Consider the following 26,809-nt stretch of genomic DNA (forward strand, 5'->3'; position numbering starts at 1 on the left):
AAAAAAGCTAAGATCAAATTCCACAGGGGATATAACAGCACTTCAGCAAAGTATAGGAAGGGCAGGGAGGATGTAAATAATAGTGAACAAATGATTAAATCTACCGTAACAGATCAGAGAGACATCAAGTACTTGGAGATTAGTGTTTGAATCTAGAGAGTGGATGGTCAGGGAAGGCCTCAACAGGATGCCTTTCTTTTGACAAAGCAGCTCGCAAAAGCAAATAAAATTTTGTTCCATACAAGATTCTGTTAGGAAGTAAAACAAATGAGAATCAATATTGTGTAACGATTGCCACCTTCTGACATGGAGATATTTAGTATTTTTCCAGTGAGGTTTTATGTATGGTAATTTCTCATTCTTTATATTTTAAAGTATATTTATCTCATTCTTATTCTGGAATGCTAATTTAGCAGGTTAAAGACTTCTTGAGTAATAGTTTATAGTTTTTCCTTCAAATCATATTCAAAAAAGTATGCTGTTACTTAATCATTTTTCATGAAAAGTTCATGTTGTGTCAAATAGTTTTCTTGTTTGGTTTTGCAGTTCTTGAAACTTCACCATAAACTACTGGAGTGATAAAAATTTTCCAGCCTGTTTGGAACTTTTAGTTATTTATCTTAGGATTCATGTATGTCCTCATGCTTGAAAACTCTTAGCCAATTTATACATTTTTGTCTTTTGAATATTGCATAACCATTCTATTGATTTCTGTATTGGTCTGTCAAAAGGCTGCTGATGCAAAATGCCAAAAATCTCTTGCCTTTTATAAAAGACATTTACCTTGGGTAAAATCTTACAGTTGCCAGGCCATAAAAAAGAATCAAACTAAAGGCATCATCAGAGATGCTTTCTCACCAAAGTCAGCTACCATCGATGCTGGTATGTAGCCATGTGGTGAAGCAAGATGGCTGCCAATCTCTGCCCAGGTTTCTCCTTTGCCTCTGGGCTTCCTCTTTCATGCACAGCTGCTCCACTTATTCCCTATTTCAGGGAATAGGGTGGCATAGGGTTTATCTTTTTGAGTTCCTATAGCAGTCTCAGCTGTTCTGCTCTCTTCCCAAGGTCAGCTGTGAACTATCAGATAAATGGCATATCTCTTCCCAGGGCCTCAGCTGTTTTAGCCTTCTCCCTTTTGTCATAGGGCAGGATAAAAAATGACAGAGTTCTCTGTTCCTGTGTCTGCCTGACTGAGTATTCCCTGAGTAAGAAGGGGACTGGGACTCAACCTGAGTTATGCCCACTGAAGTAGTCAAATCGAAAGCCCCTCTTTTAACATGTAATCTAACCAATGACACCTCAGGTGAATTTAATGCAAAGTATATCACACCCAGAATAATAGATTAGTTTACAAACATAACCTGAATATAAAAATTTTCATATTTTTGGCGATTCATAAAGTAATCTCAAACTGCCATAATACTTTCATCTGAAAATCCTATTATTGTACATTTAAAATTTTTCATAGGGCAAATTATGTAATCACTAATTTCTTTAAAAAACATTTCACCTCCCTGATGCATTCTAGCTAAGTTCCTCAGATGTGTCTTGTTTACTTAGCCTGCATTCAGCTGTGTCTATTTCCCTAACTACATCATTTGTTTGCGTTATTAGTATCTGCACTGGGGCTTCCACTGTTTGATGGATGGAATTTTTACATTTTCTGTTTCACATTGCTTGCTTTGTGCCAGGCATGAAACTTCAGTAACCTCCCTAGTAAGGACCTGAAATCATCCCCATCTCTTTACCTGGACTAGTTATCCAAGAACCCAAGCTTTAGTACCTCTGTCTGGTTTTAAACTCTCTCTGGGCTTCCATAACCTTAGCTTGCAATTTACTGCTTGTTGCACAGGTGTTGCCAAAACACTACAACATGAAAATATAAATTGAAGTTTACTGGAGGAATACATAACTATATGAGTAACAGAGTACCTCTAGGCTGCTGAACTCTTATTATTTCAAAGTATAGAGTTTAGACTGGGCAGAGGATAACTACACAGCTACAGCGGAGAGGAATCCTGAATCCCATAATATTCTGCATTTTTGAGGGCTTGGGTAACAGGAAGAACATATGAAACAGTCCAATAATGAAAACTTCCCCTGATAAGGAGGCTGTGATGGTTAATTTCACATGCCAACTTGGCTAGGTTATAGTATCCAGTTGTTTAGTCAAGCAAGCACTGACTTGGGTTTTACTATGGACAACTACATTCTCCTAGGAAATTCATCACCATCGTTATTGAGTTTCCAACTTAAGACCTGCCATATGTGATTTGGATTTACCATCCCCCACAATCATTTGAGCTAATTCCCCAATTCCTATAATAAATATATTAATATTTACATATAAATACACACATATATCTTTCAGTTCTGTTTCTCTATAGAATACTGACTAAGAAGACTTGGTAGCACGAGTTGTACAGGATTCTACAAAGCTCTGTTAAAGTATCAAATACACTCTCACCAAGAGCCTTGTCTCTTATAGATCTTCAAGTAGCAATATTCATTGGTGAAATTTTGTCTATTTCTATTGCCAATTCATGTATAGGCTATCAGTGCTTTCTTGACCATGGAAAATATTCATTAATGGTTTTTAATCTAATAAAATTATAAAATCAATTGCAAAATCCCAGAAGAAATTTAAAAATTTCTTCTTTAATATTCAATTTCTCATGTACAACTCCTGCTACCAAAATCTGTGTGCCTTAAAAGAATATCTTATTTCTTGTACCCAGAGATTTCTGAAATTGGTTGCAATATTTCATTGTACAGGTGGCTGGATTACAATGTAAATTGAATTCCCAACATGGCAGGGTACTGGCTATTAAAATGAGGGCAGTTTTGGGGATGAAATGGGATTCTGAAAATTGGAATGAGGACATATGGGCTATGATGATAGCGGGAACACTGAAACCCTAGATTCTGCTGAGTATTCTTTACCACCTATAACTGTCTGCTCTGAGGAATCAGCTATCGCACATCCATCTGGAGAAATTAAACTTGTTGTGCATGATAAACTTCTCATAAGGAAACAAACTTCACACCAACTTCTGAAGTAGTTAAGCCTGTTTCATAAGGCAAAATTGTAATGGAATACCATGAGGTATTTGACTTGCAAAAGACAGCTAGTTCCTCTCTGACTCATCCCCTCTACCTCTCTTTTCTTTAAGACCAATAACTAATAGTCCCCAAAAGGTAAGGAACAAAGTGCAAACACTGATGTGGTGTACTACACTCCAAACGAACTGCATAGTTTTTCCAATTTAGATGGACAGAAATCAGAGAAATATGTGTGGTAATGATATTAAGGATGTGGAATAATGGTAGAATGAATGAAAGACAGATCAGGCTAAATTTATTGATATGGGCCTACTAAGTTGTTATTTTAGATTCCATGCTGTAGCTTGAAGGGTAACAAAGTGTTGTAACAATTTCTTCAGTTCGTCAGTTGAAACATGGACCAAAAGATGGTCACACTGAAAGAAGTGGAAATGGCAGAACTTCCTTGGTACAATGTAAATCAAGGAATGAAATGACTTAGACATATTGGAATGTGAGAGTGGATTTATCATGTAAGACCTGCTCAGTCACACCAGCAATATCCAAATGATACATTTTCAGTAAGTGTGAGGAATAAATTTGTGAGGGTTGCTCCATGATTCCTGAATAGCGCTGTGGCCACTCTTCTCTGTATGTCAGATATTACTGTGGAAACTGCTGTCACTGAACTGGAATACTTAAATGTAGAGGAGATGATCAGATTCCAAGTTGGCAGAAGCCAAGGAGTGGCACTTGATCACCAAAGACAAGGTGGGTGTAGCTCCCAAGCATTGGCTAGTTAATCATGGGGCACCTAGAAGTGAAATATTTGGGCATTCTATTCAATACTTACTTGATCTGTATAGGCAGATGAGTTCTATTTCAAGTGAATAAAAATCTAATTTGAATCTCACAAACAAGAGTTTTGTCCCCTGAACAAATTCTCAGATTTGAAACAATTTATAAACCCAGAAACTCTTGAATGAAGAATAGGCTTGATCCACTTTGTGAAGTACCAAGCTAAATCGCCAGAAATGTATACTGTTCATCTTCCTTCTAGCCTTTCCCACAGGTACTACAGCCTTTTCCCAGGATGGTTGTCAATGGGAAAAAAGGGAATGATCAGATATTTGGGGATTTATTAGACACTGGCTCTGAAGTTATATTGATTTCAGGAGAGTCAAAATGTCACTGTGATATGCCAGTCAGAGTAAGCAATTATGAAGGTCATGTGATCAATGGTGTTTTAGCTCATGTCCCTCTCACAGTGGGTCGCTGAACCCATTCAATGGTTAATTCCCCAGGGACTTACTTGGAAGAAATATGATTGGAAAATTGATGACAAAGAGGTCTGGTTGATTGTTACATGCTTAGATTTTCAAGTGGGCCTCCCTCCCAAAAAAAGGAATATTTTTGTGTCACCTGTGAACACACACCACTGGGCCTCTTTCCCCAGTCATTTCCATCATTGCCCAATGGACTAATGAACAAAGTGTCCATGATGTTAGACATGGAGGTTTAGACCTAGGTTCGGCAACATTGACTTCCACTTATCAAGGCTGACTTTGCTGCAGTCACTGTTGAGTGCTCAGTTTACTAGCAGCGGAGATCAATACTCAGTCCCTTATATGACACCATTACTTGAGACGGTCAGCCTACTACCTGGTGGCAGGTTGATTACATTAGACCTCTTCCATCATGGGAAGGGGCAACATTTTGTACTTACTATAATAGACACATATTCCAGATATAGATTTGTCTTCCCTGAACACAATGCTTCTATCAAAACTCCTACCTGTGGACTTACAGAATTTCTCATCCATTATCATGGTGTTGGTCACAGTGTTGCTTCTGACTGAAGAATCCACTTTACAGCAAATGAAATATAGGAATGGGCACATGATCATCAAAGGCAGTTGGATTGATAAAATGGTGGAATGGCCTTTTGAAGCCTCATTTATGGCACCAACTGGGTAGCAATACCTTAGAGGATTTTGGCAATGTTCTCCAAGAGGCTCTGTATGCTTTAAATACGGTCCCAATTTATGGTGCTGCTTCTTCCATAGCCATGATCCATGTGTCCAGGAATTGAGGGGATGGAAATGGTGTGGCACCAGACACTATTATCCTTAGTGATCCAATATTTAAGTTTTTGCTTTCTGTCCCTGTAAACTTATGCTCTGCTGCTTCAGAGATATTAGTACTAAAAGGAACTTCTACCAGGAGACATATTTCTTTGAGCCAGAAATTATATCTCTCACCTGGCAACTTTGGATTCTCTGTGCTTCTGAACCAACAAGCAAAGAAGGGAATTTTTGTACTGGCAGAGGTGATTGATCCTTATTATCAAGGAGAAAGAGAACTGCTACTACACAATGGAGGTAAAGAAGAGTATGCCTGTAATACAGGAGATCCCGTAGGACATCTCTTAGTACTGCCATGCCTGGGATTAAAGTCAATTGGAAACCATAGCAACCTAATCCAGGCAGGACTATCAATGGACTGGACTCTTCAAGCATGAAGGTTTATGTTACTCCACCAGGTAAAGAAACACAACAAGCTCAGGTACTAGCTTAGGGTATATAGAATGGATAATGGAATAAATATAGCTATAGCTATAAATATGCGCTATGACCACATGGCCAGTTATAAAAATGAGGACTGTACTAGTTGCCGGTATTCTTTTTTTTATGTTTAATTAGTTCATTCCTTTTTTATAAATGCATTGAAATATATCACTCATACATAAACATACATAAACAATAAGTGTGTAATAGTTGTGAACTTATAAAACAAATATATATAACATTCAACAAAAATATATAACATCTCACCGTACCACCAATAACTTGCATCGTTTTTAAACCTTTTTAACTAATGATTAAAGAGCATTGTCAAAATATTACTACTAAACAAAGTAGTTTTCCTCTAACCAATCTGATTGTTATTATCTTTATATCTTTATATATAAACATACATAAACAATTAAATGTATAGTTAATGTTGTGAACTTACAAAGCAAACACACATGACATCATACAGGGGTCCCATACATCAACCCTCCACCAACACCTTGCATTGTCATGAGACGTTTGTTACAAACTATGAAAGAACACTGTCAAAATCTTACTATTAATCATAGTCCTTATCTTACATTTGGTGTGTTTCTCCCCCAACCCACCATATTATTATTTTTTAGATATATTTTTTTATGACAGAAGTCATAAACTTATAAAACAATCATGCGCATGTGAAGAATTCCCAAACAACACTCCTCCATCAACACACCACAATGTGGTGTGTCATTTGCTACAGATAAAATAATATCATCTGAATGTTACAAGGTCCAGGTGTGAGATAGGGGTCCTCTTTCCTTCTTTCTGCTATGGATGTCCAATTTTTTCAGCACCATTCATTGAATGGATTGTTCTGCCTGAGCTGTGAGTTTGACAACATTCACTTGACCATACCTGTGAGGGTCTGTTTCTGAACCATAAGTTTGGTTCCATTGATCAATTGTGTCTGTCTTTAGGCCAGTTCCATGTTGTTTTTCCCACTATAGGTAGGTATTCTGATTTAAAGTCTGGAGATGAGGGTTCTCTTTGCCTTTTTATGATGTTTTTGGCTATTCAGGACTCTTTATCCTTCCAAATAAATTTAATGATAGTGTTTTCAAATTTTCTTTAATGATGGTGATATTTTTATCAGGATTGCATTAAATCTGTATATCAATTTGAGTAGAATTGACATCTTAATGCTATTTAGTCTTCCAATACATGAGAATGGAATGTTCTTCCAGTTATTTAGGGGGTTAGGGATTTTTTATTTGTTTTAACATTGAGTTGCAGTTTTCTGAATACAAGTGCTTTACATCATTGGTTAACTTTATTCCTGACTATTTGAATTTTATCTGTCATATTTTATTTTTACCACTCTTTTGACACTGTTATTTACTCTTATTGATATAATCCTCATTTCTAGACTCTCTTCCAGGCCTTTCTCTTCTGACTTTTCTTAACAGGCTCTAGCACACCCTTTAGTATTTCCTGAAATTCTGGTCTCTTTCTTAGATATTCTCTCAGTTTCTGTTTATCTGTGAATATTCTAATTTCACCCTCATTTTTGAAAGACAGTCTTGCTGGATATAAGAGTCTTGGCTGGAAGTTTTTCGCTTGTAGTGTCTTAAATATATCAGAAGACTGTCTTCTTGCCTCCATGGTTTCTGGTGAGAAATCAGCACTTAATCTTATTGGACATCCTTTATATGTTATGCAGTGTTTTCTCTTGATGCTATCAGAATTCTCTCTTCATCTTTGGCCTTTGACATTCTGATTAGCATGTGTCTTGGAGCTCGTCTATTTGGATTTTTTTGGATGGGAGTACGTTGTGCTTCTTGGGCAGGAATATCTATGTCCTTCAATAGGGTTGGAAAATTTTCTACCATTATTTCTTTAACTATTCCTTCTGCCCCTTTTCCCATCTCTTCTCCTTCTGGGACACCCATGACATGTATGTTTGCATGCTTTTTTGCTGTCATTTAGTTCCCTGAGACCTTGTTCAATTTTTTCCATTCTTTTCTTCATCTGTCCTTTTGTATGTTCACATCCAGAGGCCATTTCTTCAAGCTCACCAATCCTTTCTTCTGCCTCCTCAAATCTGCTATTATATGATTCCAATGTATTTTTTTAATTCCATTGATTGCACCTTTCATTCCCATAAGATCTGCTATTTTTCTATGTATGCTTTCAAATTCTTCTTTGTGTTCATCCAATGTCTTCTTACTATCCTTAATCTCTTTAGCCATCTCATTGCATTTACTAAGGAGATTTGTTTGAACATCTATAATTAGTTGTCTCATCTCCTTTATGTCATCTGGAGGCTTATCTTGTTCCTTTAACTGGGCCATAGCTTCCTGTTTCTTGGTGTGGTTTGTTATTTTTGTTGGTGTCTTTGCATCTGGCTTAACTAGAGTATTTTAACTGGGTGCAGTTTTTCTCTTTAATTCAGGGCTTCCTATCACTTCTCCCTTGCTGGTTGTGCAGATAAAACCAAGCATGTAGTTGCCGCTGTAAGCTGTAGAGGCTCAAGCTGCTCTCATTGCACCAGGGATGAATGAAGCTTCTTCCAACTTTCTCCTTTGCCTGGGGCAGGGACAGAGTCAGAGCTGTGTGGAATAATCCATGTGCAGGCCTAGACTGTAGTTGCCCAGAGAGACTGATGAAGCTTCACATCCCTTTCTCTACTGCCTGGGGCAGGGATGGAGCTGCAGGTGTGGGCAGCAATCTATGCAGTGGGGTCCAAAATGACCGCAGTTGCCCTGGTAGACTTCTGGTTTTCAATCTATGGCTGCCAAAGTTACCTGCAGTTACCTATATAGGCTGGAACAGGGCTCCTCAGCCTCCTCCCCGCCAGAGTCAGGACTGAAGCCTAGGCAGCCCGCAGGGTGACCTGCATGAAAGAAACTGGTTCCTGCTGACACTGAGAGTTTCAGTCAGCCCGGCTTCTCCTCAGGCTGGGGGCAGAGACAGAATGAAGACTCCTGGCCTCTTTCTGACTTGGGCTTGTTCTCACCTCAGCTGTTATCAGGGTTATCTCTTAGCCAGGCAAGTCTCCCAATCAGTAGCCAAAATTAGCAGCCAACTGTCTCCTCCTCCCCTCTTTCTAGGAAATGAAGCTTCCAATCCCTGTCACAGAATAGCTCCTGGGGCAGCTAGTGCTGTCAGAGTAAGATAGTAACCAGCCTCTGCGGCTTGGCTGGAATTTCCCAGAGAGGCTGACGCAGGTGCCTAAAGCTTCCTCCCTCCTGGAGGTGGCACTGGGGCCTAGGCTAGAGCTGCAATATGACCTGGATGGGAAGAAGCAGGTCCCGACCAGCACTGGGATTCTCAGTCCGCCCCGCTTCCCCTCGTGCCAGGCGCAGAGTTAAGATGGCAGCTCCCGGCCACTTTCTGACCTGGACAGGCTTAAACTTTAGCTGTTCTCAGGATCATACCATAGCCCACTGAGTTTCTAATCAACAGCTGAAATTGGTGCCCAACCGTCTCTTCCTACCCCATTTTTTGGAAGTGGAGCTTTCAATTCCAGCCGCGGATCAGCTCCCGAGGTGGCTTGTGCCTCCGTGGCATGGAGCGCTCTACTTAAAAGTCTTCTCTGCAGATGGGCAGTCTCCTCCTTCCACTCCCCCAAGGACATTGCAGGATGCTCGTCTGTTCTGGAGCCCCCAAACAGGTGCTTCAGCTAGCTCCAGAGAGCTCTGGGTGTTTGCTAATTGTCCTGTAGCAGGAGCTGACCCTAGGAGCTCCTTACTTCGCCACCATCTTGCTGGTTCTCCAGTTGCCAGTATTTTTTCTTGTTTTATTATAAATATGCTAGTCTATATTCATAAAGCAAATATCAGGTTTATTCCCTCTTCAATTCCTTTATCATATAACATAAGCAGTATTAACTTTACATCATAGTATTTAAATTACAGTATATCATTTAAGAGTGAATTTCCTGTTGTACACTGCACAGGTGAATTATGTTAGATGAAAGTATCACTTATATATTGTCTTTATTCAGAGATTAATTATGCTTCAAGGAGATGCATATGGGTGCTAAGTGGACAGGATTCGGCCTATGATGATTAATTAATATTTAAAACTTGTCTAGGTTATTGTGTCCAGTTGTTTAGTCCAGTAAGTAACTAGCCTTATTTTTACTGTGAGGGCATTTCATGGATTTAAATCACCTACAAATAAAAAAAGGAAAATGCCTTCATCCAATCAGTTGATGGCCACAAATGAAGAACTGATGATTTCAATAGTCAGAATTTATTTCTCTACTCTGGATAGCCAGCTTCTCCTGTTGAATTCATCTTCATCTTCATTGAGCTAATAACTTGTGACTTGCCCTATCAAACTTGGCCCTGTCAATCCCCATTGTCATGTAAGCAATTCCTATAATAAATCTCTTAGTATTTGCATCTCTCTCGCTCCATCCATCTATATCTATGTATCTATGTATCTAACGATGTATCTATCTATCTTCTATCTATCATCTATCTATCATCTCCTCCTGTCAGTTCTGTTTCTCTGGACAATGCTTACTACTACATCGACCGCATTAAAAAGAGAATCCTCTGGAGCTCAGCAGTTTTTGCCACCTTATATTCTCTTGAGCTGCTCAAATCTGCTGAGTCAGTTATTCCCTAAACTGCTAAAATCAATCTCCAGAGCTGTTCAGATAAGTCTCTCCTCACGCCTCTAAATTTAACTTACTTTTTCATGTTAGAAATTAAATTATTGTCACAGCGAAATATCAATAAACATATGCAACTCAATTTATTTGCATATCTTCTTTCGAAAAAAAGAAATAATAAACATAAAACCTTGTACATTCTTAAGGATTATTAGATACTTTCTGGGGAAAAAATAGAAACTTTGTGAAAATAAAAATTTTCCCAATGAAAGAAATTTCTATTGAATGAACATTTATTACAAAATTTACAGCTTTCTTGATTCCATAAATTATTTCAGAAGGAGAATTTTCACTTACTTTGAAAGGATTAATATATTGCCACACTTAGATTTAAAAATGTTAAATATATACTTGTGAACATCTAGCACTGGGACTTTTCTTCAGAATAGGAAAAGGGAAGGAGAGACACAAAAGCTGAAAATTCATCATGATGGGGAAAATAAGAAAATAATATTTTTGCTCCATTTTTCATTGTGCAATGCTTGTTAAGATGTGAAGTGGGAGAATGTGCATTGCTGAAATTTGGCAACAAAAAGTATTTTTTGTACGTTAGTACATTTTTTCTTGATTACTTGAAATTTATATATGAATAATGTATAAGTTGCATTCTAACTCATTAGCAAGTGGTTTCTTTGTATCATCAAATATTGATAGATTTATCAATTTTGGTTTTAAGTCTACATAGATAAAGTCCTTATTATTTCAAATTTTTCTTTTCTCAATGCACATAATTTTACAAGCCATATGTAATCATTTTTATATCATTCCTTAGACTTTATCATAAAATGCTAAGGATTCACTGAAGTACATTTAAGAAGAAAGATGTGATGGGAATAATAAAAGAGTATTTGGCTCATTAGAGCTTGTCCCATTTAATATACATTTTTCTCAAGGCAGTATTGATTCTAATTGCCTTTTAAAAGACCTTGTGCCTTTGCTTCAGCAACTTCAGCAGGTGAGTAAGAATAAGTCATTCCCTGATATTAACCCCAAGTCTCAGCCTAAAAAAGCTGTAATCAAGTTGATAATTGTATTTATTCAGACTACTTAATATTTTGCATGAATAGTGTTTGCTTGAGAAATGAGTAGCTATTTAAGCTGTATATCATTACATACTCTAGGTGAAAAATAATTGATGGACATATACCTGGTTAGATAACGTAGTGTTGACATTATCTTTATTGATAAAACTGACTAGAGTCATCTCTACTTTACTTTATGTAGATGCAATTTACATTTAAAATGAGACCCTCAAATAAAAATTAATTAATTAAAAAAACACAAGTAAATTGCTAAGATTTTCCCACATCTAAGAGGCTTGTCTTGAATATTGATCACTAAGCATTGTGTTAGGTTGTGCTTGAGATATTTTTTAAAACATGAATAAAGAAAGAACAAATACTAGAATTATTTGAATGCCACATATAAAAGGGGCAATTGTCATGGATCAGATTTTTACTGTTTTCAGGAATACTTTAAAAATTTGTTTACCTAACACATTATGTATTACTATGTGTAAACATGCAATACAGTAAAGGTGATTAATCTGTAAAAGAAATTTTCTTAAAAAACTAGTCACTGTTTCATAATCTCCCACATTTAAACATAAACATGACTCACAAAGGGGAGGAATAAACATGGAAAACTCATAAATGTTAATCAAAAATCAGTACTATTGGTTTTGTTACTTTTCTGTGTAGAATTATAAATCTATGTGTAAAGACTAACCAATAGCTATCAAATAATTTCTAAGAAATTTATGTCTATTTTATTAAATATGTATATATTTAAAGCAAAGTAACTGAAGGAAGAAAGGATCAATTTCTAGATTTGCCATGTCAGGCAGCCAATAGATTTTACAAATCAGAAAACTGTTGCATTGTTTATGACTGATAAATTTCTGAATAGGAAACCTCAAGATTATTTCAAAATAGTCACCTTAAAATTCAGGAAATCCACAGTCTTGTTTATACATAGCTAGCTACTACCTTGGTTAAAAAAAATGCTAAACAGGATATGTACCTTCATAGAAAAAAATTATTATGATAGAACATCCATTTGTCTTTATGTTATATACTAAGTCTCATAATATGATAAAGAGATTTTGTCTTAATGAAACTGAATGAAAAAAATTACGACAGATCAATAACTTGGCTGTTTTAGAATTACAGCTTTATTTCAAAATTCATACTTTCTATTCAGTCATGTAGATTATCAAAGTAATATATGTATAACTATGTTCTGTGATCTTTCAATGTAAATATAACTAAAATAGCCTTTCGAATCCGGACATGATGGAGTGGATTGTATCTAACTAAATTTCTCATAGGAAACAACTATAAAATCTATGCAATATCCATAAAACAACTGTTTCAAGCCACTTAAGAGCAATCAATCCAGGACGGCCTTGAGAGAAGGATCTGGTAAGATACTTGAGAAAAAGCATAATAAGGTGAGAATAATATTCACAATGACTTTTCCATTGAAGGCATTTGTTAATATGCAGTGTTAGGGGGGAAAGTGTAACTGTAAATCATAGAGATTGTAGATACAGAGATTGGAGTTTAAAGCTAGCACAGCAGCTGAAACATAAGAGCAAAAGGCCATAGAAGAAGGAACTTAAGAGAAATGAGCCCAAAAATAATAATTCAATTTTCATTGGGGTAATTATAGATACACACCTGCTTTTACACATGTGAAGAGTCCACAAAACCAAGAGAAAATAAAACTAGGAGGCAAAAGAGCTAAGTAGAGTATTCAGCATCCATGGAGGAGAGGGAAGTCAGAAATTTGTAAACACTTGAAACTTGCAGTTGAGACTTGCAGTTCATGTGTTGACCTGGCGAGGTTATGGTGTCAAGTTGTTAGGTCAATCAAATACCAACTTGATTGTTACTATGAGGGTATTTCATAGATTTAAATCATAGGCAGCTGATTCTATCTTTGTTGGATTACATTTATAATCAACAAAGGAGATTGCCTTTAGCAGTGAGAGAACTCATGGAAACCTTCATAGGAAGAGCTTCTAACTTGCAGCCTGTCCTACAGAATTTGGACTTGCCAACCCCCTCATTTTGTAATAAATCTCATAATATTTACAGGTATACATATATTCTGTCAGTTCTGTTTCTTGGAGAAACTAACACAAGACTAGAGACAGATTAGATTTAGGAGAAAGACCTACTTCCTAGAAGTAAAGTCAGAAATGAAATAAGCCATTTCTAACAAAACCTAACTGATTACAGTAGTCCATATTCCAAAGCACAAACCTTTTTGAAGGAAGATGATGTTATCAGGAACCTCCACATTTGTTCATACATAATGTCAGAATTCAGTAGAAATTTCCAAGGAATGCTTAAAAAGGAAAGATGTCAAAATCGAAGATGGAGCAATTGGATAAAATAGCCCAGATAAGACTTTGGCCTTGGAGTTTTTAGATACAGGTTTTTTAAAAACTCTAATTAATATGCTTAAGAAGGCAAAGTAAAAAAAGGCAGAAAATCTGAGCAGATACCAATAATCTGTATTTAATGCATCAAATGAAAATATCAATGCTAAATTATATAATTTATATATTTAACAGATGAGTTAATTGCAGAATAAACACAGCAGGGATGAGAATTAGTATGCCAGATATAGTATTAGTATTCTGGATGTTGTCAATATAGCCCATCCTGGTTAAGGAAGAGAGAGAGATTTAATAAAAAAATATTAATGATTAATGTTACACAGTTAGAACATCTAATGTGCATGCCATTGGCACTGCAGTAAGGTAGGTGAGAGAAAAAATAAAGCACTATCTGCATAAATACTGATGAAGAGTATCACAAAACTAACAAAAGAAGTTTCAAAAACCTCTTCAACAGAAAGATATCAAATGATACAGATGTGTAGGTACTTCATAAACTGCTAAAAACCGAATACAAAGAAAATATCTAAAAAGAAGAAAGTTCCACTAAACTTCAAATAAACTTCTTTATAATAAAGTAACAGTTGATTTTTCAACAGCCAAGGTAAAAGATAAATTGCATTAATTAATTATTGACAGGGAGAAAGCCCTCCAAACTAAAACAGCCTTTAAACCTGAAGGGGGAGCAGATGTGGCTTAGTGGCTGAGGTTTGGCTTGCCATATATGAGGCTCCAGGTTCAAGCCACAGCCCCAGCACCTAAAAAAAAAAAAAAAAAAAAAAAAAACACCAAAAACAAAAGACGGCAAAATAATAAATCTGTAATTAAACAAAAACTGAAAGAATACATTGCAGTCAACTATAAAAAATCTAATGGGACTATTTTTAAACATTTTGCATTTTCTTTAGAAAGAAATGGTTCTAGAAAGAAATACAGAAGAAAAGAAAATAACACCAGAAAAGATAAATTATTATTAACTTTTAAAATACTATTTAGTGTTAAAAAAAGAAGTAATAATTAGTGACATATAAGGCTTAATATATAAGGACATATAGATAGATGACAAAATTAGAACAAAAAGCTAAAAGCTACAAAAGTTTTTCCATTCCTTAGTAAGCAGTAGAAATACTAATGAATAATAAAACGAAGGGCAAATATTAAAGGAAACTAAAAGAACTTAAAATTAAAAAGTTAGTGGGCAGAAAATACAGGGAATAAAATTCTTGACTATTTTAATGGTAAGAAAGGGGAAAAAAGGAAAGAAATAAAAAATTAAAAGGTATAAATAGCAAGATGGTATACTTAAATATCAATATATCAGTAATTACATTAATTATAAGTGTAGTAAATTCAACAAATTTTGAAACCAAATTAAAACAAAACAACACCAAACAAATTTATGTATGTTATTTATAAGAAACTTCTTCTTAAAATTAAGGAAAATAAAGGTGGGAAGTAAAAGGATGAAAAACATACATTGCTAACAATAAACAAAACAAAAAGGAAATGAAAAAACACAATGTAGCTATATTAATATCAAAGTAGACTTTAAGGTCTGAAGCATTCATAAAGTTAAAAAGAAATGTTTCACAATGGAATATTTTTAATGCAATTGGAAGATATCAAAGCCTTCAATCTTTGTGCAACCAGTAATGTTTTAAAACTAAACATTTAAAAATTAAGAGAAAAGAAAAGAAGAAATATACATCCAGCATTACAGCGGGAGACAATGACATATATTACTCAATAGGTGACAAACAAAAATGGCACAATGAACAAACTTGAAGTAATTTATACCTATACAACACTAAACACGCAGCTGCAGAATATACTTCACTTTCAAGTGCATACGAACACTTACCAAAACCAAGCATATGCTGACATGTACAGAAATTCTCAACAAATGTCAAAAAATTGAAACAATCCAATGTTTGTACACTGGAGAAAAATAGCAAAATAACTCAACTTGTTGGTAATTAAAAAAACACACTTTGCAATTGATGGATCAAAAATAAGCTTTTTTTTTTGCTGTTTCATAAACAATATTAATGGAGACTATACAGCATATACTATCTAGATTGGCTTTCATGAAAAGTTTAGTAATCTATTAAAAACCATGGTCCTTCTCTTAAAATACTTTTGTATCAATAATATCACATCAATGTTAATAATATCTTCATCAGTGATATTTTCCTTTTCACTAACATTAAAACTTACCCAAATCAATATGCATGTGATTTTTACTAATTTTATGGGAAATACTGCCATCTGCTGACCTTTTAGGACTTGATGCTTTCAATATCTAGTTGCACAATATCAACTCTAGTCATAAGTGGGCTTAAGTGGTTGGCCGAGTAAAAGTTTTGCAATCATTTCATGTTTTTGAGGAAGTCTTGTTAAATAATCAATTTCTACTGTTTAATGATGATTATTTGATATGTGGTTTTATTCTTTTCCCAACTAGCCTATTTACTGCATGAAGACAAATCTCAAAATTTGTCATTCCATTAGTGTTCTGAAAGTTTTCTTCATGATTTTTATGTAAATTACTGAATCTTAAGTGTATATTCCTTATAAAGAATAATAGATATCAGTGAATTTTTACTTACATAAGAATAATTTGTGTAACAACCGTACCATAAAACACAGTTAAATAAGATAAGGGATTAAAATACTCTTAAGTGGCAGAACAGTCCTTTCAGAAAAGGACGAATGTTGAGGAATTTTACGTCCTGAGATATTTTTCTTTGAGGGACAACTGGGCATCAATTGTGGCCTTTGTATAGGTGATCCAACTCAAGCTGTGACTGGTCTAAATTGTTCCTTTCCAGTGTCTTACTAGTGGTTGGCTCCCTTTCCTAAAAATTTTCAGCCTTGAATTTTGACTTCAAGCTTCCTACTACCACCTTAAAATAATTATCAAACTGTAACTCTATTGCTTTCTTGATCTATTGCTTCCCAAGCAATCTCATTGTCCCTGGTGTATATGAGTGTGTTTGCATGTGTGTGTGAGTGAGTGTGTGTATGTGTTTGTTGGCGTGATTGTCTTTAGTTTCTGAGTCTGTTTATATCAAGTTTGATATGAAATCCTTACCAAATTTATACCATGGTATATTTCATTTTTCCATAATTGATACTATTTACCTTTTAACTCTGAGATAATCTTCTACTTTTTTCATTACAGAAGTTACAGATTTACAGAAAAATAATTGTCTTCCTTTTCATCTTTCTTACATTCTTGTATCTTTCTGTATTTAGCTATTTGATATGGTTAGCCTTTTGGATGATAATTATGTCTTGCATATATTTAAGAGCCTTTAGAAATGTGTGTCATGTATTATGACAACCTCTGTTTTATATACGAAGAAACTAAATGCAAAAGAAATTTAAGAAACTTGTCCTAAGTTACATAGGCAGTAAGTGACCAGGCTAGGCATCTACTCAGGTCTTTCTCACTGCAGAATTAAATTCTTAATTGCACTCAATGTCATTTTATCTCATCATATGAACCATATTTGTACACTTTATTTTTAAATGAGAAAAGGAAGAAGTAATAGAAGAATATACCTCTCCCCAGTAGGGAAACTAAATGTCTTCTTTATATTTTATTGCCTTTCCTACATCTTTTTAAATTCCTAACACAACTAGGTATATACCTGCCAACCCTCAATGAAGGCAATGATTCAAAGCACAATCAACTTGAAAACTTGAGCCTTCCTTACCCGATTCCCATTTAGAATGTTCAACGACATGGTTCATCTACAATGATGAGAAGTAATTTGAAGACCAGTAAGTGGAGTTGCTAAAATAATGTTATCTTGCTCTGAGGCCATTTTAGCTTCCATAAAAGTCTATAAGAACCAAAACACAATGATGATGATAATGATGATGATGATGATGATGATAGTTTTGTCATCAACCACCAAAATGCATGTCACTGTACAGACAGAAGAAGAGAATTGTTGAATTTGAATTGGGAATGTTATAATCCCTGGAATTTGTCCAAAGTAAATAACTAAACATTTTGGGGTTCCCTTTAAGAATTTATGTAGGGGGAATTATAAGGTTAGAGCAATATAAAACCTTGATTTTTTTTTTTTTTAAAGATTTATTTTTATTTACTTAATTCCCCTCCCCTCCCCTGGTTGTCTGTTTTCTGTGTCCTTTTGCTGCGTCTTGTTTCTTTGTCCTCTTCTGTTGTCGTCAGCGGCACAGGAAGTGTGAGCGGCGCCATTCCTGGGCAGGCTGCTCCCTCCTTCGCGCTGGGCGGCTCTCCTTATGGGTGCACTCCTTGGGCGTGGGACTCCCCTACGCGGGGGACACCCCTGTGTGGCAGGGCACTCCTTGCGTGCATCAGTACTGTGCATGGGCCAGCTCCACACGGGTCAAGGAGGCCCGGGGCTTGAACCGCGGGCCTCCCATGTGGTAGACGGACGCCCTAACCAGTGGGCCAAAGTCCGTTTCCCAAAACCTTGATTTTTATATTGATTTTCTTATCACTTATTTGCTATTTACATTTTTATAACATTGTTTATTTCTAGGATTGACTTAAGTTGTTCAAGAACTATCTCCCAGGAAGATGAAATGAATCTTTCTTTAACATTAAAACTACCAGCATGGTGCTGATATTAACCTACACAATATTTTCTGAATAAGGAGGCTTACATTCCAGAGGTACATTTCCCTACTCAAAATTCCATGAGCCATAACATCCACTGATATTTGCATAGACAATTACTTACGTAACTCACGGTAATGTTCCCTTGTTTACTTTCTGCTCAAAGACGAGCTATTTGTAAGCTTAAAATAGAAGGAAGAAAGACACTTTTTCCTCACATTCAAAAATATACATTGTACATGTCAAGACACCATTAAAATCAGATTGGAGGAGATGTTGAAAGCTTGTTGCTTATGAATGGAATCTCCCATCGAATCAATATCACCTGAAAATCATTCTATTGGCCCACACATTATTTTAAAATTTAACATTAGTAAACATTTAAAATCAGGATATTTCATTTCAATATACAGCATTCTAATGCTTTTAAGATAGTCACAAGGTCTGGCTATAGTTGGTCCCAATAATGACCCATAGGCATGGACTTCTGTTGGACAGTGCTTGTCCTCTTAGCTGGGCACACACTGTCCAGTGTCTATTCTCCCCTACCACCTCCCTGGCACTAACTGGCAGCCTTTTTCAGCCAGTCAATTTACTAGTCTTGATTCCTAGGCCACTGAGTTTGCAACTCACTAGACGCAAGGCTTTATAAAGCAAATTATCAGGTCTAGTTCAGTCTCTAGTCTCAAACTTTCACCAAGAGCTTATTTATTTGAATAAAGATATAGTGCTAATGGCTATAAAATGTTGATTTGCTTTCTCAGGTCATAGTATATTAACAGAAAAAAAGTAAAAGAAAAATGATTTGGGGGAATACTTTTGCAAGGTTACACTTGTGGTGGTGGGAGGGGATGCTGATTTTAGAGTTCAATCCCGGTAATGGTATAAGAAAGATGGCTTTCACAGACAAGTGAAGAGAGAAAGAAATCAGAAGGAGAACTGTAAAAAACTCACATCTCAAGGGAAACAGCTAGATTACTATATCATTTTGATGAATGGATATGATCATATCTAATTTAAATGGTATATGGATATATACAAGTCATGCAGCTTTGCAATTGCAAGATCTCATAATAATTTTTTTCTCAAAGTAGATTATATTATTTTTACAGCATTTTGATAAATTATAATGCATATTGATAACTAAAGAATACCTTGTTGCAAACTACTTTTGTTATGGTGACACCAAATCAGTCCAAAAGCAACAGCTTGTTTTGAGCAATGGGAATACAAAATATCTTAAGCACGCTAGTGTTAGGTTCTGGAAGTGCTGTGCATCGACTTAAAACTTTAGCACATCTGCACAGTGTTTCTAATACGATTAACTGCCTTCAATCATTCTGCTCATAATTGTAAGCTTAAACTCAGTTGCATCTGGCAGTGTTTCTTATCACATGTTTGTTAGCTTTGAACCTCAGTTTCCTCATCTTATAAAATAAAACTGATCTCATAGTGATGCATGTACAATACATATTATGTGGATTAAGTGATAAAATAGCTACAAATTGCCCTCTGATTTGTAAATTGATTTCAAGTTTAACTAGATTTTATAATTCAATTTAAATATGGTCTTATCTATGACTTATACTTTTCATTCAAAAATATTTTCTTCATAGTGCAAAGGCCACCAGGTTGAACCAGGTCACAAATAAGAATATCATCAACAAAACCAATATTTTTAAGAGGTTCTGTCTAACTATGAACTTGGCTTGTATGCTTTTAACAATGGTAATTTGACATTACTGAAATTCAACCCATTTACCCATTCATTTAATATTTAATAATAGCTTATCAAGTGTTGGGCACTGGGCTGAATAAACACTTGCGGTTACAAAGATAATTCCATAGTGTTTTCATTAGAGTAGCAGAGACACTGTCGAGATGTGCACCTACAGAAATAAGCTTAACCTGAGCTCATGGAGAAGGACCATGCAACAGGAAACAAGGATTAATTAACTCTCTGTTAATTCTGCCTCAGAGAAACTTATAACAGGACTGCTAAATAGGGGAGTGAGCATATGGGAAGTTCTACGTTGAAGAAAGAATGAGCAAAGTGTTATTATGCTTCACAAGACAGGCAGTGTCCCATTTTGGCTAGACCTGGAATACAGTGACAATGGGATTAAGGGATAAAGCTTGGAAAGGTAAATCACACTGACCTGTTACACAAACCTTTATTGACATATCATGGATTTTATTCTACTACATTTTTAAGCATGATCTATGAGATGGATGTAGAAGAAAGCTATCATAGAGGATTTTTATGGGAATTAACGATTGTCCTATAAAATGTCAGCACAATATTTGCCATATTATAAGCACTCAAAATACTTTAATCATTTCTTTTACTGTCTTGCTTATGTCATAAGCACCATCTCCTTCCAAACTCACAGTAGTGATATTTCTGCATCCTCTCCCCCACCCCCCACCAACAGATCATGGCCTTGGTTTTGCTCTCCCCCTTCTCAAAGTTCCTATTCTAATCTGAGGTCTGATATTGAATTAGCTGTAAAACACTGTTAGATAATGTGTGAGGATGTGGATGTGTTCATAACATGAAGACTTTGTTAAAAATTTCAGTCAAGGAGTATAGATGCAATAATTTTACTTGAGTAGATTCCCTATATCACATTGAATTATTAATAACTCCATGGATACCATAATAATACATAACTTCTTTAGCAAATGTAGGGTGGTCCTTACTTCATAACACTACACCAGTTTTACTATTTAACTGTGATGTCAATTGAAACTTAAACTCTCACCACAAGGTCTATTATCTACCAGGTTCAGGAGGCAATATGCAGAGTTACTTCTTCAGTTTTATGTATAAATGAGTGACCATATAATAAAGAAATGAAATAAAACTATAATAATCCCATTTGGAACACAGCAGCATAGGCGCATATATTCCATGGTGACCAATTAAAATATTAGGAAACATGAAGCATGTACGTACTCTGCGGAAACCGTGGTGGGTTGTCGTTGACATCAGTCAGTGTGATGTTGACAGTCGTAGATCCCGAGAGTCCTCCAACTTGTCCAGCCATGTCTTTGGCTTGAATGACCACTGAGTAGTGTTCTCTGGCTTCTCTATCCATGTTATGTAAGGCAGTTCTAATAACTCCTGTAATACATATTTTTTAAACAAAATACAGCATAAGTAGACTTTAAATGAGAAGGCACTTAGATATATTTACTTTGATGTTTTAGGAACTATCTTTTCAAATAACATACTTTGGGAAAGAGAGAAACACTTCTGAGAGAACAAACACCTTAACAGTATAACTAGCACTCTTCTTAAGATGCCTCAAGGAAACATTTATTTACAACCACATGTCCCGAAGTATTCCATTACGGGAAAATAAGATACCCGTCTCTCTTCTTTGGCTGGGATGGACAGCCCCTAGAGGGTTGCCCTGGGTTCAGGCTTGCTTCCTTTTGCTGGTATGCTAAACATTTTGCAACTTCGGTTCCTCAGAAGTGTCAGCTGAGATGGTCACATTGATTTGAGCAGAGGTTAAATACCCTCTTCACAGAACAATTTGCATAGCTTCCAGACAGGGTGGTAAAAGATTTGATGATGGAAAACGGAATCATGTGGCACTCAAGCAAAATCTATATGCAGGAGGCATTTTTAAACGTATCAATAATAAAAAGCTCACTATTTTTTGTCAAGAAAAACAACTAGGTCTACATATTTATAAGCAAAATAAAGTCACATTATCTTGTAGGGTGGAAGTATACATTTAATGCACTTTTTCATGAATGAATAATTGAATAAGTACATATACAAAAAATGTGCACATACATGCACACATACATATGTAAATTAAATAGTTTGGCCAATAGAACCTTAAATTTGAAAAGGATAACCTCTTTTGTATGGGCTCAAGTTTACCCAGAGCATATTGAGTAGTGCCTTAAAATCAAAGCTTTTCTTCATGTAGATGAGAGAGAGTATAAATCCTATACTCATACCTCCAAACACTGGTAATCTAGAAATCTCCTTTTTAATTTTAATAAACGTAATTAGCTCATGCCACCTTTGAAAAAAGACATCAACGACTTCAATCAAGCACACATTAGATTAGATAGCATTCAATTTATAGGATAATATTCATTATAACACATGCTAAATTTGTAAATGCTATAGATTTTACTATATGGATTTTACAGACAGTACCTGTAACTGAGTTTGTGTCTTTAAGTTAAAAAACAAAACAAAACAAAACAGCCCTTTAAAAATGGAGAACCTTAGTCAACCAATTGTTTTGAATATATAAAACCAAACAACTTTTTTTTTTCTTCACTGAGTTACTTGGCTATGTAATGACCTTGAGAGGAGAGGCCCAGGAGGCAGGAGGGGAGATCCCACAATTTTCAAGCATAGTGAATGTATAATTGAGGGAGTTGATGGAAACTTTCCTGAAGCTAAAGAGAAGTCAAAATTATTCCTCTCAAAAGAAATTATAATAATATGGAAATAAATATTCATCCAATTCATGCATATGAAAAAGCCTCAAGCAGTTTTACTAAAAAGAACAATGTTTTATCACATATAATTAACTTAAGAATTGAGCTGAAGCAGAAATGAACATGCAAAGAATTGTTTTTTTGCCAGGAATATATATTTTCTAGTATTGGAAAGAAAAAAAGTTGCCTTTCCTAAGTAAAATATATTATACATGGGATTTGCCTCTGGTGGGTAGAAGTATGAGATTGTTGAGAAGGAAAATGTTTTACAATAAAATCATTAAAATGCTGTTTTGCAGAATATTGATTGGTAAAATCAATCACTGCAGAATAAATGGCAGACACATCTTTTGTAAAATTTGAATATTAGTCATTCAAGAGAATTGGAGAAGAGATGTGAGCACAAATTTTATAGTGTCAACTTCAGCAATTTGATTGCAGTGCCATTATCTTCCTTCTTTTGATAATACAGCTACTTTCTGTGCAACATGGGAAGAAACTAGCCAGGCAAATTTACTCAAGGAAAGGAAAACAAAATATCCAGAATTGAAACATACTTCTCAGAAATGACTTTCTAAGGATCTGTTTCAACTCACATCTCTTTTAGGATGGTCCAGCTGCATGTGTTTAGCTATGACATCCTCTGGTGGCACACAGGAAACTGCTGAGCATTATAGTCATATTGCCATAGCAACATAATCCCAGGATAAAATAACCCTTCCTAACATGCAGCCCAGATGCCTGCTAGCGGAGTGGCCCAGAGCACAGACGATACATGGTAACATTTTTAAAGCTGAGAGGGAACTCTTTAGAAGAAAAGATGTTAGTTGCTTTTAAAAGAAGATGCCTTTCCTGGTTCAGATTGTGTTCTATATCATTGAACTGGTTATTAAGATGAAAAAAAATAGTGTAAAATACTTTCAAATTTTGCATTTTAAGCAATAATGATTATTTGAAGCAGAAGGGTAATAAGTTTTCTAATGGGCATTAACATCTCTTGGACATGAACACATGATTCTTCTGAATATTCCTGGTCCTTGATCCCTCTCCCTGGGCAGACAATTTTTGACCAAGCTCCAAGTACCACAGTTACCATGTTCTGCTCACACCCAGCAGTTCCTATTGAGAATTTTTTTTTTTTTTTGTAAAAGCATCTCCATGATGGTAAACGTTTACATGGCTATTCAGGCATTATTAAAATATTCTTGTCAATATTCTTACATTATAAATTGATCAGAAAGTATGAACAATGTTGAAAAAAGTTAAGGAAATTTGATAAACCACTTTTTATATCTTCCCAATATTTTGAGAAGTAAAAAAATTAGTTGAAGAGTAATTCAATCTTACTTTGCATTCTCAATGCTTATCATAGTAGCTGGACTCTTTGATAGCATAGATTTTACATTTTGGGTAAATAAAATACTCTTGAGGGAAGCAGGTATAGTTCAGTGGTTGAGTACATGCTTCCCATGTACCAGGTCCCAGGTTCAATCACCAGTACTTCCTAAAAAGTGTTACTTAAAAAAAAAAAATATTGAATATATATAGACACACACGCACATGTACATATATATATATACACACACACTTGATTTTTGTCACACATATTTACCAGGAAGTTATACTTGGCAATAAAATAACATTAAGTAGTATGAATTTCTTTTTTCAATCAAAGGAGAAAATGGATTAAGTATGAAGCAAACTATACAAAGTGACCTCATGTGCTGATTTTCCCAGTACATTTTCAGATTATGCCTCTTCTGGCTTAATTATTAACATATTCCCTTATACCTTCAATAGTGTACCAGTTTGGATCGTCAATTATAGTCACCCTTATTATTAGAATATTACTAGGACGGATATACATCTGACTGTGGCTTTCAAATATGACCATGTGTAAAGACCACCTTGATATCTCCTTAAAGTGAAAATTTATTCAGTCCCCAGAGATTGTTATTTAGTGATCCTGGGTGGGCCTAGGCTACCTGTATCTTCAACTGTTTACCACAGGTGATTCCAGCACAAATGGATCAAGACAACATTTAGAAAACCACATAAATACAAAGACAAAATTCTACTATTATGTACTTGTACATTTTTATACTTTTCACCTCCATCTTTGATCTGCCTAGTAAATACATACACATATGGCAATATACATATTTATGGAACTATTGTGCAATGATAACATTTATTTTACATGACTGAAATCTAATTTCATGTACAAAGTTAGGATAAACTACTAAATTCATACAATTCAAATAGGAAGTGATGATTTGCTTATTTGTTTGCCTTTTTCTTCCTTCACCAATGAACCCAGTAATAGTAAGCTATTGTTTTCCAAATAAATGTAAGAAAATCATACAGTGTAGAATTTTCATTTCTTATATTTTTAAATAAAAAAATATAGACTGGCTAAATAAATCACCATGGAATTAGTGCATTTTTCATTTGTTTAAAAATAAAGGAAACCATCCTCTTTTTGATGCATGCTAGGTGAGTGGTTATGACATATCACGAATGTTTATAAAATTTGCTTCACTATCTTTGTTTACTTTCAAATATTTAACAGGAATTATTGCCTTCTATTCTTCTGTGATGCTGTGGTGAATCAACAGAATGTGGTTGTCTACGTATCATTTTCTTTTGTCTCTTATTACTTTTCTGGTAAAAGATTGTAAGTGCCCCACTGCCTGCAAATTACCTTCTGACTACAGCTTCCCAATCACCTTGATATGTAGGGGCTTGTGACTGGGAATTACTCTCTGCTGAATACAAGTTCATAACATTGAAAACTCATCTGTGGTTATAAACATTACTCTTTGAGCCTGACTCACTGGCCTACCATATGTTTATGCTCCCTAACAAGTGATATTTATGTAGCAGGAGATCCTCCAAAGTGTTTTCTTGCATTTTTACCTACTAAAAATAATCTAAGATTCATGAGATAATTCCACAGAAGACTACAAAATAAACCTTTCTAATAAGCTAGAAAAAAGAAACAATTGTGCACATTCAAATTCCTACAAAACCTGCCTGTGTACAAACATATACTTATAAGAGAAAGTGCCAAGTTTCCTTCCTCGCCCAATCTGCACATATGTACTTTTTCTCAATTGCTTATTTTGTTTCTTAATTTGCTCAATTGCTTTGTCATTCATTTAATGTTTATTATATCTATTACAGAAAATGTGCTGGTTCCCAGTGTATCTCTAATTGGGCATATGGAACAGGTAATAAACGAATCACTTGGAGTGCCAATTATCATGCATATTTAAGGACCCCATCTCAGACCTACTGAATCAGAATCTGAGGAGTGGGGTACAGGCACCAGTAATTGGGACAAGCTCCCCCAATGATTCTCACAAATAGTCAAGTTTGAGATATCTCACCTGGAGTTGAGAATGCATGATATGTGGCTTCCATGAGCTCATATTTTCTTGGAGGGATGGTTTAATTAAAATAATTGATATGAATACTTAGATGTTTTAAAGATGATCATATGTTTCATTAACTATTTTCTAAATGACGGCACTAATCACCTTGGAGTAACAGTTCAGCTTTCCATCTGCTTGATTGTTATTAGGTTGGTGCAAAAGGAATTGCGGTTTCAGATGTTGAATTTTAAATCATTATAGCTAGGCTTAAACACATCTTTATTAATCAAAATAGGAACCATTACAATCAACACATTTTGGCAATGAAAAATAAGTTTGCTCTTTCCTGTAACATAAAAATCCATGCTTTGGGATTCGACAAACTCTTGGAAAGCATTTTCGGCATCCTGCTGGTTGTAGAAGCATTTTCCCTGCAAAAAGTTGGCAAGATGCTTGAAGTCAGTTGGTGAGAGATCAGGTGAATAAGGGGGATGAGGCAAAACTTTGTAGTCCCATTCGTTCAACTTGGAAGCGTTGGTTGTACATTGTGCGGTTGGGCATTGGCATGAAGAATTGGACCTGTCTGTTAACCAACACTGGCTGTAGGCACTGCAAGTTTTCAGTGTATCTCAGCAATTTCCTGAGCAT

General features: G+C 35.3%; 1 protein-coding gene across 5 annotated transcripts in view; it reads right to left on the minus strand.

Annotated features, from left to right (window-relative positions):
- The window catches only part of CDH18 (cadherin 18), a 1,139,369-nt gene that overhangs the window by 143,301 nt on the left and 969,259 nt on the right, over positions 1–26,809 (minus strand). For all 5 annotated transcript variants that reach the window (XM_058307287.2, XM_058307289.1, XM_058307283.2 and 2 more), the window contains one exon: positions 21,268–21,435. In XM_058307287.2, coding sequence (XP_058163270.1) covers positions 21,268–21,435 — 168 coding nt within the window. The remainder of the gene's footprint in view (positions 1–21,267; positions 21,436–26,809) is intronic.

The sequence above is a fragment of the Dasypus novemcinctus genome, chromosome 2 (genome assembly GCF_030445035.2).
Source record: "Dasypus novemcinctus isolate mDasNov1 chromosome 2, mDasNov1.1.hap2, whole genome shotgun sequence".
NCBI classification, from domain to species: domain Eukaryota; kingdom Metazoa; phylum Chordata; class Mammalia; order Cingulata; family Dasypodidae; genus Dasypus; species Dasypus novemcinctus.